The 17,914-nt window shown below is 45.0% G+C and overlaps 1 protein-coding gene across 3 annotated transcripts in view; it reads right to left on the bottom strand.

The window, feature by feature from the left end:
* LOC147620784 (GTP-binding protein) overlaps positions 1-16,744 on the bottom strand; it is a 96,412-nt gene extending 79,668 nt beyond the window's left edge. Inside the window, exons 1-3 of one of the 3 annotated variants that reach the window (XM_086825052.1) lie at positions 16,434-16,744; positions 16,273-16,347; positions 15,499-15,886 (exon numbers count right to left, since the gene is read on the bottom strand). In XM_086825052.1, coding sequence (XP_086681178.1) covers positions 15,499-15,886; positions 16,273-16,339 — 455 coding nt within the window. In that variant the 5' untranslated portion in view covers positions 16,340-16,347; positions 16,434-16,744. Of the gene's footprint in view, positions 1-15,498; positions 15,887-16,272; positions 16,361-16,433 lie in introns of all 3 variants that reach the window. The other 2 variants (XM_086825051.1, XM_086825053.1) reach the window with 2 other exon arrangements.
* Positions 16,745-17,914: the final 1,170 nt, after the last annotated feature.

Genomic DNA, 17,914 nt, shown 5'->3' with positions numbered 1-17,914 from the left:
AAGCTCATTTGATATGCCTACACATGCCCCTCCCAAAGGAAAGGCTAGGCAGTCCACTCTTCACACAGCATGGCATCCACAAAGAAAGGCACAGGTTGATGCTACTGTAGCACACTTTTTCTACTCTTGTGGGATCTCTTTTAATGTTGCCCACTCACCATTCTTTAGAGAGATGGTGGCTGAAATTCCAGCATTTGGTGGTCTATACACTCCACCCTCTTATGATGCCTTGAGGAAGAGATTGCTTGAGAATGAGATAACATCCATCAATGAAGCCATTGCACCTATGAAGGAGAAATGGAGCTCGTATGGGGTCTCTTTAATGGTTGACGGGTGGAGTCATATACGCAACCATTCATTGGAAGGCTTTCTTGCAGCATGTAGACGGAATCCACTCTACATAAAGTCTACAGAAGCTGGGGTGAGACAAAAAAACCGCTCCTGTGCTATGTGAGATATGGAGTGAGGTTGTAGAGTATGTGGGTCCACAAAATGTGGTTCAATTTGTTTCAGATGGTGAGAGTGCCAACAAGGCAACAGGGGCCTTATTGGAGCAGAGGTACCCGCACATTACATGGAGTCCATGCTTGGCACATTGTCTCAATAACTTGCTTAAAGACATTGGAAAGTTGCATTGGGTAAAGGCCACCATTGACACAGGCAAAGAGGTTGTTTCTTTCATAACCCACCACCATTACTCTCTTGCATTATATCGCAAGTTTGCAAAGAAAGACTTATTGAAGTACTCTGACACCCACTTTGCATACAGTTTCATGATGCTTCTGTTAGCAGTCATCTCCTATCCGTACATTACACACTAGGGCCTCTGTTGTGGGTGCGCCCGCCCATTAGGTGTTTCTCCATTTTTCCCCTGTTTTTCCATGTATTTTCCCCTATTTTTGTGTGGGCATGGGGCTGCAGTGCTACCCGACTTGCCCCTATCTGCTGCTGGCCGACTGGACATCTGCCTCCCGACCTGCTTCTCAGTGCTGGTTGACTGTGTTTTTTTCTGGTTGTGAGGAGATAGGGCTGCTGTCGGCCTGTTTTGGGCTGGCCGACCAGCAGCCCACGGCCATATATATGTTGGGGTAAAGGCATTATGCCCACCCTTATAGTGTGTACTAGCCCATAAGTTTTATAGTACATAGTACACTTAGTACTTTTAATGTACTAAGTGCACTATGTGTACTAGTGCAAATATACATGTGTGATAGGGGAGTCACACACTCATACTCATGAGTTGACTTATCCCCACATATGTCTCTCTCTCTCTCTCTTCTTCTCTGTGCATGTGTCTCCCACATGAAACCCTAACTCTACAGCTGAGCTCTTCAGAGCTCCTTCAACTGGTATCAGAGCCTTGGTTTTAGGGTTTTGTTCTCAAGGGTGCAGAGCTGGAAATCGACTGTAGAAGAGCTACAAAACGAGCCTACGTATGCTGTATGGACCTGTGTGCTGCGTGTGCAGAACTGGTCGCTGGTCGCCTATCGCAGAGCTGTTGAACCAGTCGTAGGCAGCGTGAGCAAAGCACAAGGCGTTGACCATCATCGCCACGAACGAGTTACAGCAAGGCGTTGGGCGTTAGACGCCTGGCCACAAGGCGAAAAACCACGACGACGGTGATGAAACAGTCGGCTGGCGGAGCTTCGCTCGAGCTGCTGGTGAAAAGGCGGAGGCGGCGTCAACAAACAGGCCAGCAAGCCGTTGCGCGTCAGACGCCTGGCCACAAGGCGTAACAAAGGTGAAGGCCCAGTCGCGTGCAGCGCTGGCCACTAGGCGGAGGCGGCGTCAACAAACAACATTGGCTTCGCGTTGGCGATGATACGCTATCGTTCCGAGCTTGTGCCATCACCAAGCAAACTTGCGTGTCGCGAAGCGATTGCGCCCCAGCAGCAGCACCGGGTCAAACGCCTTGTAACGTGTGCAGAACTGATGCATCTCATCTGTAGTAGCAGCTAGGAGAAGCCTTAACCTGCAACTTGCAATACCTGCACAACAGAAGCCGCATCAGCAAATTCGACGCCCACCTGCACGATCCAAATACTGTACCTGCAATTGCAACAGAAATCAGCTGATTTCAGAGGTACAGGTCCAAATTGCTCAATTTTTGAGCAAAATTGGCAACATTGGGTGACATTGGTCACATTCAGGATCAATTTGCAGGAAATTGGATGTCAAAATTTGGGGCTTTTGATGTAATTGTGCCATTGGGCATTCATACATGCTGTATGATGTGAGCAATCTCACATTCGGGCCAAAATTGCAGGAAATTGGAGTGCAGATCAAAGGGCTTTTGTGCCGATTGGGTTGATTTGCATGCAGGCGCTGGCATTTGATCCTTTGGGCAATGTGTTGATGCCTGTCAAGCACTCAATGTGCCTGTAAATCAAGGGGCTTTTATGTATTGGATGTATATGTGGCCAGGGGGAAGCACTGTGAAGACTCTGGATGCCTTCATGTGCGTTAATGTACCATGTATGATCAGAAATTGATCTTGAATCAAGGGGCTTTTCAAGATTTTATGCTTGTTGAGCTTGGCAAAGCAGCAGGGAAGACTTTTATGCCTTGAATCCTCAGAAATCCACTTGCAGTCAAGGGGCTTTTGCCCAATTTTTGTTCGGGACTGTTGTCTGCAGTGGTGGGGACTGTAAAAGTCTGATTTTCACTCATTTGGACAGCCAAGAGAGCATTTATTGTTGCTATACTTGCTGGTACAGATTTGGTACAACTTTGTACAAGTTTTGGCATGGCTGTACATTGATTTGAGTGAGGAAAAGGTTCTTTTTCAGCTGCTGTACTTGCCGGTACAGGTTTGGTACATCATTGGTGAGCACTTAGTACTGTTGTACAGTACTTTGGAAGGGGAACAGAGCACATCTAAGGTGCTGTCCTAAATCTGCAGCAACCAGATTTTGGTGATTTTATCACATTCAGTGGGAGGAGAGTTGCATTTGTGCTTCCGCAGTGGGAGATAAACTTTGGGAGAACAACTGTGAGCACTTTGTGTGCTTTTGGTGCAATGTTTGCACATCTTGCAGGGAGTCAGGCATTGACTGTGACAGGTTGCATATTGCTATGGCAACCACAGGTGAGAGCTCTTCATTGCTTCACATCAAGAAGCTTGAAGGCTCACATAATTATGACATTTGGCAAACCCAGTGCTATAATGTGTTGCTCCAGAAGAAGCAGCACAAGCCCATCAAAGAAAGGGGTGTAATGCCCGCTTCTCTTACTGCTGAAGAATGGGAAGATATGGATGAGCTGGCAAGATCTACCATCATGTTGTCTGTGTCAGACTCTTTACTTTTCAGCATACGTGAAGAGAAGACAGCTTGGGGAATGTGGCAAAGATTGCAGGACTTGTATGCCCAGCAAAGTGCCTCAAGCAAAGTGTATTGGTTGAAGAAACTCATAGGTCTTCAAATGAAGGAAGGGGCGTCTATGGCAGCCCATCTAAATGAGTTTAATGGTGTTGTCAGCCAGGTCACCAATCAAAAGTTGGCAATGGACGATGAGTTCAAAGCCACCTTTCTCTTATGCACTTTGCCAGACAGTTGGGACACATTCAGGACAGCCACTAGCAATTCAAATGCTATGCTGTCATGTGCAGATGTGGAGGGTGCTCTCCTTCAAGAGGAGATGAACAGAAAGAACAATTCTGTTGGAAAGTCCAATGCAATGAATGCACGTGGGAGATCCCAGCAAAGGGGTAAAAGCCAAGAACGGGGAAGGAGCAAGTCCCGCTCCAAAAAGGACTTGGAATGCCATTATTGTGGTAAGAAGGGACATATCAAAAAGCAATGCTACAAATGGAAGAATGATCAAAAGGAAAAGGGCAAAGGAAAGCCAAAGATGCAAAGCCAAAGGGCAAGAGTGGAGTCAAGATTGAAGAAGTCAATGTGTCACATGCAGGTGACAGTGAGGATGAAGTCCTATTCACGTCTTCACTTGATGCCCATTCACTCCTTGCAGGAGATGGTCATGGTATGCACTCATGGATCATTGATTCAGGTGCCTCCTTTCATGTCACAGGTTGCAGAGACTTGTTTGTCAAGTATACTGCTGGCAATGAAGGAGTAGTTTATTTGGGTGACAACCATGCATGCAAGATTCTTGGCAGAGGTGATGTGAGGCTTGTGTTTTCAGATGGCTCACAGCTTATGCTCCATGATGTCAGGCATGTGCCTGAGATCAAGAAGAACCTGCTTTCTACTGGACAGCTTGATGATGCTGATTCTGTTACCACATTTGGTCGTGGAAAGTGGAAGATTAGTAAGGGCTCACTAGTTGTTGCCAGAGGCTCTAAGGTGGACACTCTTTACTTCATGCATGCTGGTGTTTGTCACCATGCTAATGTAAATGCAACCGAGCTGCCGGAAATCTCTATGTGGCATAGCCGGTTGGGACACATGAGTGTCAAAGGAATGGAGCAATTGTCTCGTTTTGGTTACTTGCCTTCTCTAAAGTTCTCAAGTTTTCAGTTTTGTGAGCATTGTATATATGGCAGGCAACTCCAGTCCCCATAAGAAAGCTCTTGGACAGAAAATGATGCCACACGCAAGGTGTGGGTTTATCCTCTTCGTTTGAAGAGTGATACATTCTTAGTGTTTCAGAAGTTTGTTGCTCATGTTGAGAATCAAACTGGCAAAACACTGAAGGCTTTGCGTTCCGACAATGGTGGAGAGTATATGTCCAAACAGTTTCAGGACTTTTGTGATGCTAAAGGCATCAAGAGGGAGCTCTCTACTCCTTATAATCCTCCACAAAACGGGACAGCAGAGAGGATGAACAGGACCATTCAGGAGAAGGTCCGTTCTATGTTGTCACATGCTGCATTACCTCATGGTTTTTGGGCTGAAGCTGTTATGACAGCCGTTCATCTTATAAACAGGTCACCTAACACGAGGCTTGGTGGGAAAGTGCCAAAGGAAGTATGGACAGGGAAGCCTCCGTCCTACAAGCACTTGAGAGTGTTTGGTTGCGTTGCGTACGTGCACATACGCAGGGAAATACGCACCAAACTTGATCCTAAGTCTCACAAATGCATATTCCTAGGATATGGTGACAGAGGTGAAATGGGGTATAGACTTTGGGATCCAGTGAATAGAAAGATTATACGCAGCAATGATGTCATTTTTGATGAAACATGCATGTATAAGAAGCCTGCAAGGCAACAGGAGCCTGGCAGAGTCATCTTTGATGATGATGGACATCATGGACAACAACCAAGGGCTGTAAATCAGCCATTACAGCATCAAAACCAGCCCTTAAATGGTGCTGAAAATGGTCCAAATGGACAGCCAGAGATGGCAGAAGATATCCCTATGGATATCCCACAGTTAGAGGAGATACCGGGCATGATCTTTCAGCCTTATGGCATGGAACAAGAGCCACCAATGGGTGATATGCAGGCTGGACAGCAACCTGCAAATGATGGTCAATGGGTATGGAGGTCCACAAGACCCTCCAGAGCCCCTGACAGGTTTGTTCCAGGGGTTGACTACTTGATGCTCACTGACTGTGGGGAGCCCTCATGTTATAAGGAGACTTTACAGAGGGCAGACAAGGCTCTTTGGGAGCATGCTATGAAGCCAGAGATGGATTCTCTGCACAAAAATGGAACATGGAAGTTGGTGCATTTGCCTACAGGCAAGAAGGTTTTGCCATGCAAGTGGGTTTACAGGCTCAAAGTTGCACCTAATGCAAAGCCAAGATACAAAGCCAGGTTAGTGGCTAAGGGCTTCAAGCAGGAATATGGTGTGGACTTTGATGAGATCTTCTCTCCAGTGGTCAAAATGACCACACTTAGAGCTGTCTTAGCTTTGGTTGCTCATGATGATCTGGATTTGATTCAGATGGATGTGAAGACTGCTTTTCTTCACGGTGATCTCCATGAGGAGATATATATGCAACAGCCAGAGGGTTATGCAGTGAATGGCAAGGAGAAGCTTGTATGCAAGCTGAAAAAGAGTCTTTATGGGCTCAAACAGGCACCAAGGGAATGGTATCATAAATTTGATACATTCATGAAATCCCAGGATTTCAGGAGAAGTGACATAGATCACTGCTTATACACCAAGAAAGCTTTGGATGGCAGTCTATTGATCCTCATCTTGTATGTTGATGATATGTTGATTGCCGGGAAATCTCGTAAAGAGATGGATGCCTTGAAGAAGAGGCTGCATCAAACCTTTGATATGAAGGATTTGGGTGATGCAAATCACATTTTGGGTATGCGGATACTTCGGGACAGAAATCAGCATGTGTTGTATTTGTCTCAGAAGGAATATATTGGCAAAGTTTTGCAGAGGTTCAATATGGACGGGGGGAAGAAGACTAGTACTCCTTTGCCTCCATATGTGAAACTCAGTGCTATGGACAGCCCACAGTCGGATAGTGACAGGGCTGATATGGCCAAGATTTCGTATGCTTCAGCTTGTGGCAGTCTCATGTATGCCATGGTTGCTACTAGGCCGGACATTGCATTTGCAGTGGGAGTGGTTTCTAGATACATGGCCAAACCTGGCAAGAAGCTTTGGGAAGCAGTGAAAGGTGTCATGAGATACCTGAAGGGCACACAGGATATGTGCATTTGCTTTGGCAAACAGGATGCATTAGTGCATGGTTACACGGATTCGGATTATGCCGGTCATCCAGATAACCGGAAGTCTACTACCGGTTATGTGTTTACATTCACAGGAGGTGCTGTGTCATGGATATCCAGGATGCAGAAGTGCACTGCCTTATCTACTACAGAGGCCGAGTATATTGCAGCCACAGAGGCTTGCAAGGAGGCATTATGGCTATCTCGGTTAGTGGTTGATTTGGGTTATACACGGGATATTGTTGCATTGTGACAGTCAGAGTGCCATCCAGTTGGCAAAAAACCCTGTCTTTCATGCAAAGACGAAGCATGTGGATGTGAAGTATCACTTCATCAGAGAGGTGATAGAGAACAAGCAAATTCAGCTTGTCAAGATTCATACGGATGACAACCCGGCTGATTTGTTGACAAAGAGTTTGCCTCCTGAGCGGTTTGCTCATTGCAGACACTTGATGGGCATTGGATGAGGCCAGTTTCAGCCTTGATATGGCCTTGTATATTATCATGTACATGCTAATTTTTTTCTTTTCGATCATTTAAGGGCACTTTGCCTTTAAGTGGGAGGTTGTTGGGGTAAAGGCATTATGCCCACCCTTATAGTGTGTACTAGCCCATAAGTTTTATAGTACATAGTACACTTAGTACTTTTAATGTACTAAGTGCACTATGTGTACTGGTGCAAATATACATGTGTGATAGGGGAGTCACACACTCATACTCATGAGTTGACTTATCCCCACATATCTCTCTCTCTCTCTCTCTCTTCTTCTCTGTGCATGTGTCTCCCACATGAAACCCTAACTCTAGAGCTGAGCTCTTCAGAGCTCCTTCAATATATAGAGGGGCTTCCCCCCACACTCCAGCGAATTCGGTATTGTGTACCGGATCATGTATATAGTGCAGAGTTCAGACAGCCACACTATCTCTCATCTACGTTTTCTCTTCCACACACACTTCAGCGTTTTTCCTGCTGGAGGTTCTCTTGCGTTTGCTCATCTTCATGTTGGTGTCTTGCTACGTTGTGCTCTCAGCAGATTGTCTCATATCCGCTGCGTATTCCGACATGGTATCAGAGCCCCAGGTGGCTTGAAGGTTGGAGACAATTGGAGAGCTTGTGGGGCTGTTTCTTGAAGACCTTGGAGCTTACGGGAGATTTGAAGAGTTTGCAGGACTGCTGGTTTTTTGGTGCTGATTGGAGATCTCTTCGGCTGTTCGGGACTTGGAGATTGGGTAGAAGGCGGCCATCACCGTTGGACAGCCACCTTGCATATTAGTTGCAGCCTCTTCTTCATCTTTTTTCCCACGCACCCTCCCTTCACAAGACCAAAGTAACCACCCTGATGGCAGACTTGCTTGAGATGGCTGAGAAGCACCTGAAGATCCCGACTTTCCCCGCATTCCCCATGGAGCGACAGTTGAACACGACCAACTACGGCATATGGAAGGTAATGATGGAGTCCGTCTTGGAGTCTTATGACTTGGCTGATTTCATTGTTGTTGGTGTTCCACGGCCGGAGTTGGAAGACAGGGAGTTACCCTCTATACGGAAGGAACGGGAGGCTCAGGCACAATTATGGGATCGTGTCAATGCCCGCGTCCGTTCTTTCATCTTCCTAAATTGCACACCAGAGGTGATCAACCATATAAAGCATATGACGCTAGCCAGAGGGATTTGGCAGCATTTGGCTTCTCTATACAACAGGGTGTCACCCATGAAGAGGATCTCCTTGGAAGTTCAAATGCGGGTGATGGATCCTGCAAAGTCATCGACGATGCGGGAGCACATCAACAAGTTGCAGGCTCTTCAACAAGAGGTTCTTCAGGCTGGGAAGGAGATATCTTTAGAGGACATGGCCATCACTTCGCTGTCTCATCTAACCTCTCAGTACTCAGCATTTTACTCCTCTTTGATCACCAGTGGCACGCTCAGCACCATCACATGGGAGGAGCTTGTGCCTATGGTCTTGGACCAACAAGAGCGTTTTTCAAACCCTCCACAGGGCAGAGGTTCTGAGGCCTTGACTGGCCAGCAGTCGCACCGCCATAGTAAGGGAGAAGGGAACTCTTCATAGGAGAAGTCTTCCGACCAGGAGCCCGATGTGGATCGTGACGCCTTGAAGGCAAAGAGGACCTATAACAATTGTGGCGAGAAAGGCCATTATTGGAGAAAATGTCCTAAGCGGCTCACCGAGAAGGATGATGATTCCTCAGCAATAACCATGAAGACTCCAGCTTTTGTGCACTTGGAGATTATGGACACCGACGTTTGATCTTCTTCGAGTAGGGAGGTGGTTGGACTCACCGCTAGCGACACTCGGGATTGGATTCTAGATAGTGGTGCTTCCAGGTACACGACTCCTTCCCGAGAGTTATTACAGGATCTTCGAAAGCACACAAGTCACATCCTGATTGGTGACGAGTCCACCATCCCTATTCACAATGAGGGCAGGTAAGAGATTGTTCCCGATGGCAGAGGGAGGAAGCATTCCTCCCAGGTTCTTTTTGTCCCATCTCTTGGTTTTCATCTGTTGTCAATGCATGAGGTTTGCAAGATTGGTGTACGGGTGAAGTTTGAGGAGCATTTTGTTGCTCTCCATGACAAAGCGACGAGCCAAGTTGTATGGGAATACGGAATGGAGAATGGGATTTACAAACTCTCAGCACTCTCTCTTACAGGTCCTCAGTTGGGTGATGTGTGGCAGTTTCGTCATGACCACTTAAATGTGGATACGTTGCAGTAGGCTTTCCGAGACCAGATGGTGGATGGCTTGGCCAGATGTTGGCAGCAGTAGGCAGGAACATTCCAATTCTTGCGTTCGTCAGTCAGAGGTTACAGGTGAATTTGCTCTGATGTCTCGTATCAATCGGGACGAAGAGCCTCCTGCAATTGAGGAATCTCTTTCCCAGGGGACTTGTAGGAAAGCCAAGCAAGTGGCAGATGGTGACTTGCAGGTGGAGGCGGATGTTGCACAGCCTCCAAGCTTCGAGGTTCCGGGTTCAAAGGCAGTGGTTTACAGGTTCCCAGGACTTGGCATAAGAAAGTTACAGTTGATGATCCTTGTGAGCAGGTTGATGCCTCTTTGTTTCGGAAGCGGTTTTGTTCATTGATTTGGTTGCTGCACACCAGATTGGACTTCAGCTTCCCGGTGGGGAAGTTGAGCTCATTTCAGCAAACGCCTTTGAAGATTCACGGGGACGCATGATTGCGGATCTTGCGGTTTCTGCAACGTACGAAGGATCTTGGACTCTACTATGATCCTAGAGGGGGAACGACGAATGGAGTCAAACTCCATGGTTGGAGTGACTCAGATTGGGGAGGAGATCCAGGCACGAGGAGATTTACATCAGGCTATCGTTTTACCCTTGGCTCAGGAGTTGTTTCATGGAGCAACAAGAGGCAGCCGACTATTGCCTTATCGTCTACAGAGGTAGAGTACCGGGCTGCTTGTGGTGCTGCTTGCGAGGTGGTGCGGTTGCAGAGGTTACTTGGCGAGATTGGGTTTCCACAAGAGCCATCTACATGCTTCAAAACCTTAACAATTGGCCAACATAACTTGAGAAGATGATCTACAAAAGGCCAAAACTCATCCTGTGTTATAGTGGCATAGCAAAGCTGCCCAAGTGCTTGCCTATGAGTAGGCCACGACTCCCAATCAGGGCATGACGTCATTTGCTTTAGGGCTGGTCTCACATGAAAGAGACGGCGAAGCTGTTGGAATACGCAACAGATATGAGACAATCTGCTGAGAGCACAACGTAGCAAGACACCAACATGAAGATGAGCAAACGCAAGAGAACCTCCAGCAGGGACTCTCTCCAACAATCCTCCTCCCTCTCCTTCCGTATCCCAGATTCCAGATCCTAGACACAGGGACTCTCTCGTGGGGTCACGACCGCAGCTGAGCTCTTTGCTTGAGTTGCAGATGCGTGCATTGGAGATCCAACAACGTGAAGACGAAGCCATGCGACGCGTGGAACATGAGCGTTACCTTGCTGCTTTTTGGACGCCAGATTGACACTAGCGGCACCCTCGAATCATTTTCCCGAGAAAATGAACTTCAGTAAGTATAATGGTAAACTCGACCCCACAACTCTTTATTCATGGTTGCATCAGTTTGAAGCTTACTTTGCCACAGTTAGAAAGACGGATACTGACAGAGTGCACGTGGCGGCTAGCTGATGGGCTACCATGGTTGCAGGCTCTTCTCAGTGGCTGACAACATAGGCACACTGCAGGCGCTGCCACATAGGCAGCTGACGTGGCAGGCGCTGCAGCCGTACTGCAGCCAAGCGCATGAGAGAGAGAAGCGAAGCCAAGCGCAAGGCGGGCAGCAGAACGCGAAGCTCAAGGCTAGCGCACCCGCAAGAGAGAAGCAATGGCGGCTGGTTGAAGCGATGACGGACAGGCACACAAGCAAAAGCAAACGCAAGTGAAAAGCGTCGGGCAGCCCAAACGCGAAAAGAGAAAAGCGTGGGATTTCGAAATCGCTAAGTGCCATGTAATATTTTTTATTTTTTTAAAAATAAAAAAAAGAAGAGAGAGGGAAAGCTATTCGAAGAGGAGCTTAATAAAATCAAAAGCTCTAGTATTAGTTTTTTTTTTCTAAGGGGAAAAGCTATCTTTTCCCCCAAACTTGTATAAATAAGGGGCCAAGGCTCTTGTATCCCACAACACAATTTGGTTGAAAGCTAGAAGGAGATCTCCTCCCCGTGGATCAAGGAGGCATCTTCTCGGGAATTGTACAAGGGCTACGCCAACCTCGAGTTATAAATAAATACCTGCTGGGTGCCACGCTTTGGGGCCAATTGGTCTTTTGTGCAAGAGCACTCTAGCTCCACTTATTTATTTTCTTCTTCTTCCAAATTTATTATTCCAGTTCGTAAAGCGATTAAAGTGTGATTGAGTGTGTTCACTGCCCGTCAAGTTTCTTAAGGCTGGTTTCAAGGTTCCATTGTCGGGATTTCATCGTCAACTTTTTCAAGGGGCGAGCCTGTGGTCGACACATTTAATTTTATGGTGGAACTAGTGCGGAGATGAAGGATTTCTCTTCGGAAGTGGACAACTACTTCGATGAAGACGAGGAAAGAGAGCAAGAAATACCTTCCGATATGCCAAAAGCTGAAGATGATGATGCCACCTGTGAAGCAAAGATGCAAAGCTTGATGGAGGGATTAATGGAACTCGCGATGGAATGACTATTCTTTTGGGAGAGAGAGAGAGAGAGATATACATAAAAAGCATTCTAATTAAGCATAAAGATTAACTTTTTTTTCCACAAAACTTCAAAGCTGATTCTAAACCACGGAAACAGGGGTCTGAGAAGAAAGCTAAGCCTCAACATTTAGCTCCCATCCACCCAAGTTTTCAGCCATACCCCGATTATTCTTCTTCTTTTCCCCCACCTATCCATGGAAACCCTTTTAATACTTCTCATCCTGGTTACTTTGGCGGAGGCTCTGTCTTTCATTCTATGACAGGTGTATCCAACATGGGCATGACTGGGAGCTATGGTATGCAACCAGGTATGCATGTAGGTATGTATGGAGGTATGCCTGGAGATATGTATGGAACTTATGGTGGTGGTGGTGGAAGTGCTTTTGGTATGCCTGGTATGGGAGGTGGTATGATGGGCATGGGATCTAATGCTGTGGGCAATTCTTTTCTCAAACCACATCCCTATGATAATCTTGTTCAGGCCGAGAAGCCAAAAGATTATAAAGAGGGTGGTGCTGTAGTAAAGTTTGATACTTTTAGTGGTGCAAAGGATCGTTTGAAAGCTCTCACCTTCATTCAACAGTTTGATGCAACATTTTCTAGTGGAAACTTCACAGAGGCATCTAAGGTACGAAAGGCAGCTTCTTTCCTAAAGGGTAATGCTCTTCAATGGTGGTCGACACTTCTTCATCCGGGAATAGCACCTAGCACTTGGGTGGAGTTCAAGCAAATCTTCTCTTCCTTATGGTTGACACCAACTTTTGAGGTGGATGTTATGACAGCTTGGCATCGATTAGATTCCAGAGATGGTAGCAATTTGGAAGAATATAACAAGAAATTTTGGGACGCTCTGCTACCGGTCACATCTTTTAGGCCCGTGTCACTAGTTAAGCAAGTAGAGACATATTGTTGTGGGTTACCCAAGGAGCTTCTGATTATTGCATCAAAACAAAGGTCATTAATATGACTCAGATGATAGAAAATGCTCAGATTGGATATGCCATGCTTACTGGTCAGATGTTAGGATTCAAGGATCAACGTCTCTTCTCCAAGAAAGCATCAAAGGAGTTAAAAGAGACCAAAAACACTGAACCACGAGAGAAGGAGCAATCCAAGAAGAGAAAATTTCAACCCTTACCCCAAAGGACAAATGAAGAAAAGAAATCTGATTTTACACTTTTTTGTAATGACTTGGTCTTGACTCATTGATGATTGAGTGATGGATTTAGCTTATTTTGTGATTATGGCAAGTTCTAAATGCTTTGATTTCTCATGCAGCTTTGAAGTTTTAAATTGTGAAGCTTCAAATCATAGTCTGTACACTACAGACTCTAGATTTTACTTCTTTAGCACATGTTTTACATTATAGTATTATACATGTGGCCTCTCAACTTAGGGACTTTTCCCATACCCCCCTCTTAGGATAACCTAGGATGACATGGCGTTTCCGTTTCCCCCATCCTCAAAATTTTCGTTTCCGTTCCCGTTCCCGTCTCTGTTTCCATGTTTCTCATAACTATGGACTGCCTGCTGTGACATGTCTAGTTCACGCGTGTGCGTCCTCCAGTTCACGGGCAGGGGACGCCAACCCGTAAACCATGCGAGCGTCCTGACTCCTGTATTTTGACATGGTTTGTGGCATGTGAATAGGTGGTCAGTATTAATCTAAACCTTTGTTTATTATTATAAAGGTTCTATAACCTTAGTTGTTCCCACTCATTAAAGTTGGGCACCGGTCACTAGCCATTGGCCCAGCCCAAGGGACCCATGTATGGGCAGCCCAACCTCTGGCACAATTTTGACCATGTAAACACACATTAGTGTGTGGGCACTAAAAGGAGGTGCCACCATTAAAGTTGGTGGGCTATGCCACATGGCACAAGGTGAATGGACCCCCTTGCTGCCTCTTCCACCAACCTCTCCCACAATTGCTACCCTCTCTCACATTGGAAAGGAGGGCATCACTCTTGGGGTGCGCTCTGCAAAATCCACACCTGCTGAAACCCTATTGTACCTGCAAGTACACCTGCTGAAACCCTGCTGTCCCTACAAGTACACTTGCTGGAAACCCTACTGTACCTAAAGTGCTGGCTGGAAACCCTACTGTACCTGCTGAAACCCTACAGTACCTGCTGAAACTCTACTATACCTGCAGTACCTGCTGGGAACCCTCTTGTACCTGTAGTACCTGCTGAAACCCTACTGTACCTGCTAGGACAATTGCTGGAAACCCTACTGTACCTGCAGTACCTGCTGGGACCCTGCTGTACCTGCAAGTACACCTGCTGGAAACCCTACTGTACCTGCTGAAACCCTACTGTACCTACTGTACTTCCAGTAGTACCTGACACACCAGATGTATTGGTTGTGAACCGACATGTGTACATGTTTGAGTACCTGCTATTGGAAACCGCAAACAAGTCTGCACCAGGAAGTCTTGAGCCACGGTCTCTACAAGGGTGTGAGCCAAGCTCTAGTACAAGAACGCTTGTTTGTGCATGGTCTTTGAACAACAGTTTCGCGTTCACTCCCCTTGGATTTTCTGTTTGGCAAGCCCTTGGAACTTTGTCCAGATTAAATAATACTCCAATAATCTGGTTGGCATTGGTCTCAAAGGGGGGACCTGGGGTTGGGAAGGGGGGGGGGTGCATTTGTGGCCCCGGTGATGGTGTACTGTGCAATGCTTGTCTCTTGCATATTATCTTGTGCAGTGATGTATCTTTCAGTTGTTTGGTGCATTGTGGCTATTACATTTCAAGTGTTGATGCACTTATTGTTCACGAGACAGTGCCCATCCTAGCTAGTGTAGTTACAGCTCGCAATTGGGACTCTGCAAGGCACACTGCATGAATGCGGTATTACCATTTTCCATCGTTTTTAATCCATCTTTGAGTTGTATTACCGAATTGTTTCTGCCAGAACCTCTGACGACATGCTGAATCTATTGCTCTACAAGACTGATCTCCTCTCCAAAAGAATTGTAGAAGATATAAAGAATGGGGAGACAAAGGGTTCTATTTCTAGACCTCCAAAAAGTAGGAAATTTTAAATTAGTTTGCATTGGTTGCATTCATTTGCATTATTTGTATTGATCGCATTCGCACTTGTTTAGTTTGGTGTGCTACCAAATGTTACCCATTTTGGGCAGTTGCTTCAAACTCATAGCCTTGTTTATCAGGGACACCTATATGGATAAACTGAGCTTCATGTCATTCCAAAACAAACAGTTCAGATAATTTGGTGACTTAAACTAGGTACCTAATTTCCAGATCTTTCTCGAACCATTCTATCAGTTCAACTCAGACCGGCAGCCCCCACCACCCCTTTCTCTCCTGCAGAGTACTTGCTTTACTGTACATAGTACATTAGGTGAGATTGTAGGTCATTGTGAGCCCTACTTATGTAAAGCGTGTGGGATGTAGAAGGGTAGTGTAAGTGCACCAACACTTGATATTATAGCCCCCATTGTGGCTCTTCCTCCCTCCACCACCGCTGTAGTCTCCCTCCAAAAGCAGCCAGCGATAAAGGGAGTACTTCCCTCCTTTTGTACAGATCCTTTTCCTCAAGCGGGCTTTTACCCATATGCTAAGAAAAAAAAATCAAGGATGGTGTAGATATCCTGAAATGTCTCTAATTGCACATACCATCGACGTCAATGAAAAAATTGAGAAGTAAGCACCTGTTAAACAAAGCTGACTTTCCAACATTGGGTCTTCCCAGAATCATCACTCGTGGCAGCATTTCAACCTTAGTATCAATCCATGGTGCATTGCCACCTGAGACCTTTTTGGCACCTCTTTTCTTCTTCACTTCAGGCAGCGTGGCAATGGACGCTTCTGAAAGCTCAATGTCTGCCATCTCCACTGCCTCCTCACTCGTCTCTGTATGTTCACATGCACTTGTCTCTTCGCTACTCCACTCCGTATCCATGTCTTGTCTCTCGGGCCCCAAATCATCAAAAACCTCAGCATTATTTTTCGTTGATAGGAAAACCTCTCTCCCCATTTCATGGGGCTGCAAGCTACCCTCTCCATCAAATTGCATCCCAGGGCTTTCCAAGGAGAACCCTGCAAGAGCAGTGTCATGAAGTTCAAAGTTGTAATTCTCCTTAATTTTTCAAAAACAGGTTTACTTGATTATCAAAAAAGAAAAGGCTTTGGGACCCTGCAAGAGCCTTGCCATGAAGTTCAAAGTTGTGTTTCTCCTTTAATTTTCCTTTTCTTATTTCAAAAATGAGTTTACTTGATTATCAAAAAAGAAAAAGAAAACCCACCACCAGTAAGTCATATGATATATCTCAATGTTTGAGAAGCATCAATAATGCTACACACACACACACACACACACACATATATATATTACTATTGGGTAATGATATTTATTTCAACTTTCTAGCGATTATGAAAGATTGAAAATGTACGGCATAATGTTCATGAAGGAGGTCAGCTAGTACCGTTCAAAGCTCTTCTGCGGCAGATGAAAGGGGTAGAAAAAGCAAAGGCCTCCCTTGGGCATTGCATACGGCTTGCTTGTAGACGATCCTTTGACAAATTACACACAATCATAATTTGAAGACATGCTGGTAGTATGAAGAGACTCAGTTATATGTTTTACCTGTGGGCGACAAAACTTCAGTAAACAAGACGCCCGCCTTAGAGTTCCTCGCATGACAGCCGAGGCAGACAGCGGTTTCTCTCTCTCTCTCTCTCTCTCTCTCTCTCTCAGAGTCTCACGCTGGATACAAAGAACAAATACGGGTCGACTCTCTCAACGAGGACATAAGAAGCTGCGGAGGGTGGGCTCTCCTGAACGCAAGGAGAGTGAGGGATAGGGTGCATGCTGAAGGAACAAGGCAAGGATGACAGGAGCATTGGGAGCCAACATAGGGATGCTTCATAGAATAGAATAATAATAATAATCATCATAATCATAATATAATTTATTATTATATACTAAAGAGGATTCAAATTAATACGAATATTAATGTTAATAATTTTAGAGAGATATATATATATATATATGATTAAATTATTAGTCAAATTAGTATCACATTGCACTTACTATTTGAATAGTTATATTAACATTAATTATAGTATATTAAAATCTTAATATATATTAACTTTTCAATGGTATATACATATAATATTCATATTTATAATTAAAAATATAAGTTCCATATTATTATTATGTCACCATAATATTTAGAATATTATAATATATTTTGATGAATTATATTTATCCTATATTATACTAAATATTTAATATATGACTACTAATATAATATACTAATACATTAATCAATGATATACACACTGATATATTATTATAATCAATATACAATATTTTATTATGAGACAGAGAAAAAGAGATGGATGAATAAAGCTATTAGCATTACAACATAATATGAGCCAGAATCAATGTTATATTTGCACACATATAAGCTTTTTACCCAAGGTTACACCAAACATACTAGAAGTAAAGATCACTTGTCCTTTGCACACATAATGATTTCTCTTTTTTTGGGAACAAGAGTTATATATATTAATATTAACAAAGACAACCCTTTACAAAAAGTTCTCCTACATCCCTTCTTTTAGATACATCAGATTTTGAGGCCAGCAAACCCCTCAACCATACAGAAATCTTCCAATTCACTATTGAGTAATTTGCATATGAGGTCCCACCTTTCATCTTCCCAACAAAAGAAGACTGTCCCCAGAAATCTTCCAATTCACTATTGAGTAATTTGCATATGAGGTCCCACCTTTCATCTTCCCAACAAAAGAAGACTGTCCCCATGAGATGTGATACCCCAGATGCATACAAGCAACCATCATAGCTTCAGAATTGCAGCCCTTGGGAGATTGCTTCTCCAAGACCTCTCCACTTGACCAGATCTTCGCAACTGGTTTGGTTCCCAGGGGGTTCTTAATAATAAAAGCCACAAAAGTGTAGATAGGCTGCTTCTCTTTCAAGTACCACCTTCTTGTCTTTGGCCCAAACTTAGGTTGCTTTACTTTCACATCACACCCTAAATATCCCTGCATGATGCCAACAGTTAGGATGGCCTAGTATGTACAAGAGTCTGCCAATCT

Source organism: Cibotium barometz, chromosome 31 (assembly GCF_041138505.1).
Source record: "Cibotium barometz isolate CiBa-2024 chromosome 31, ASM4113850v1, whole genome shotgun sequence".
Lineage (NCBI taxonomy): Eukaryota > Viridiplantae > Streptophyta > Polypodiopsida > Cyatheales > Cibotiaceae > Cibotium > Cibotium barometz.
The sequence above is the reverse complement of the archived record's forward strand: the minus strand, read 5'-3'. Positions and strand labels throughout refer to the sequence as shown.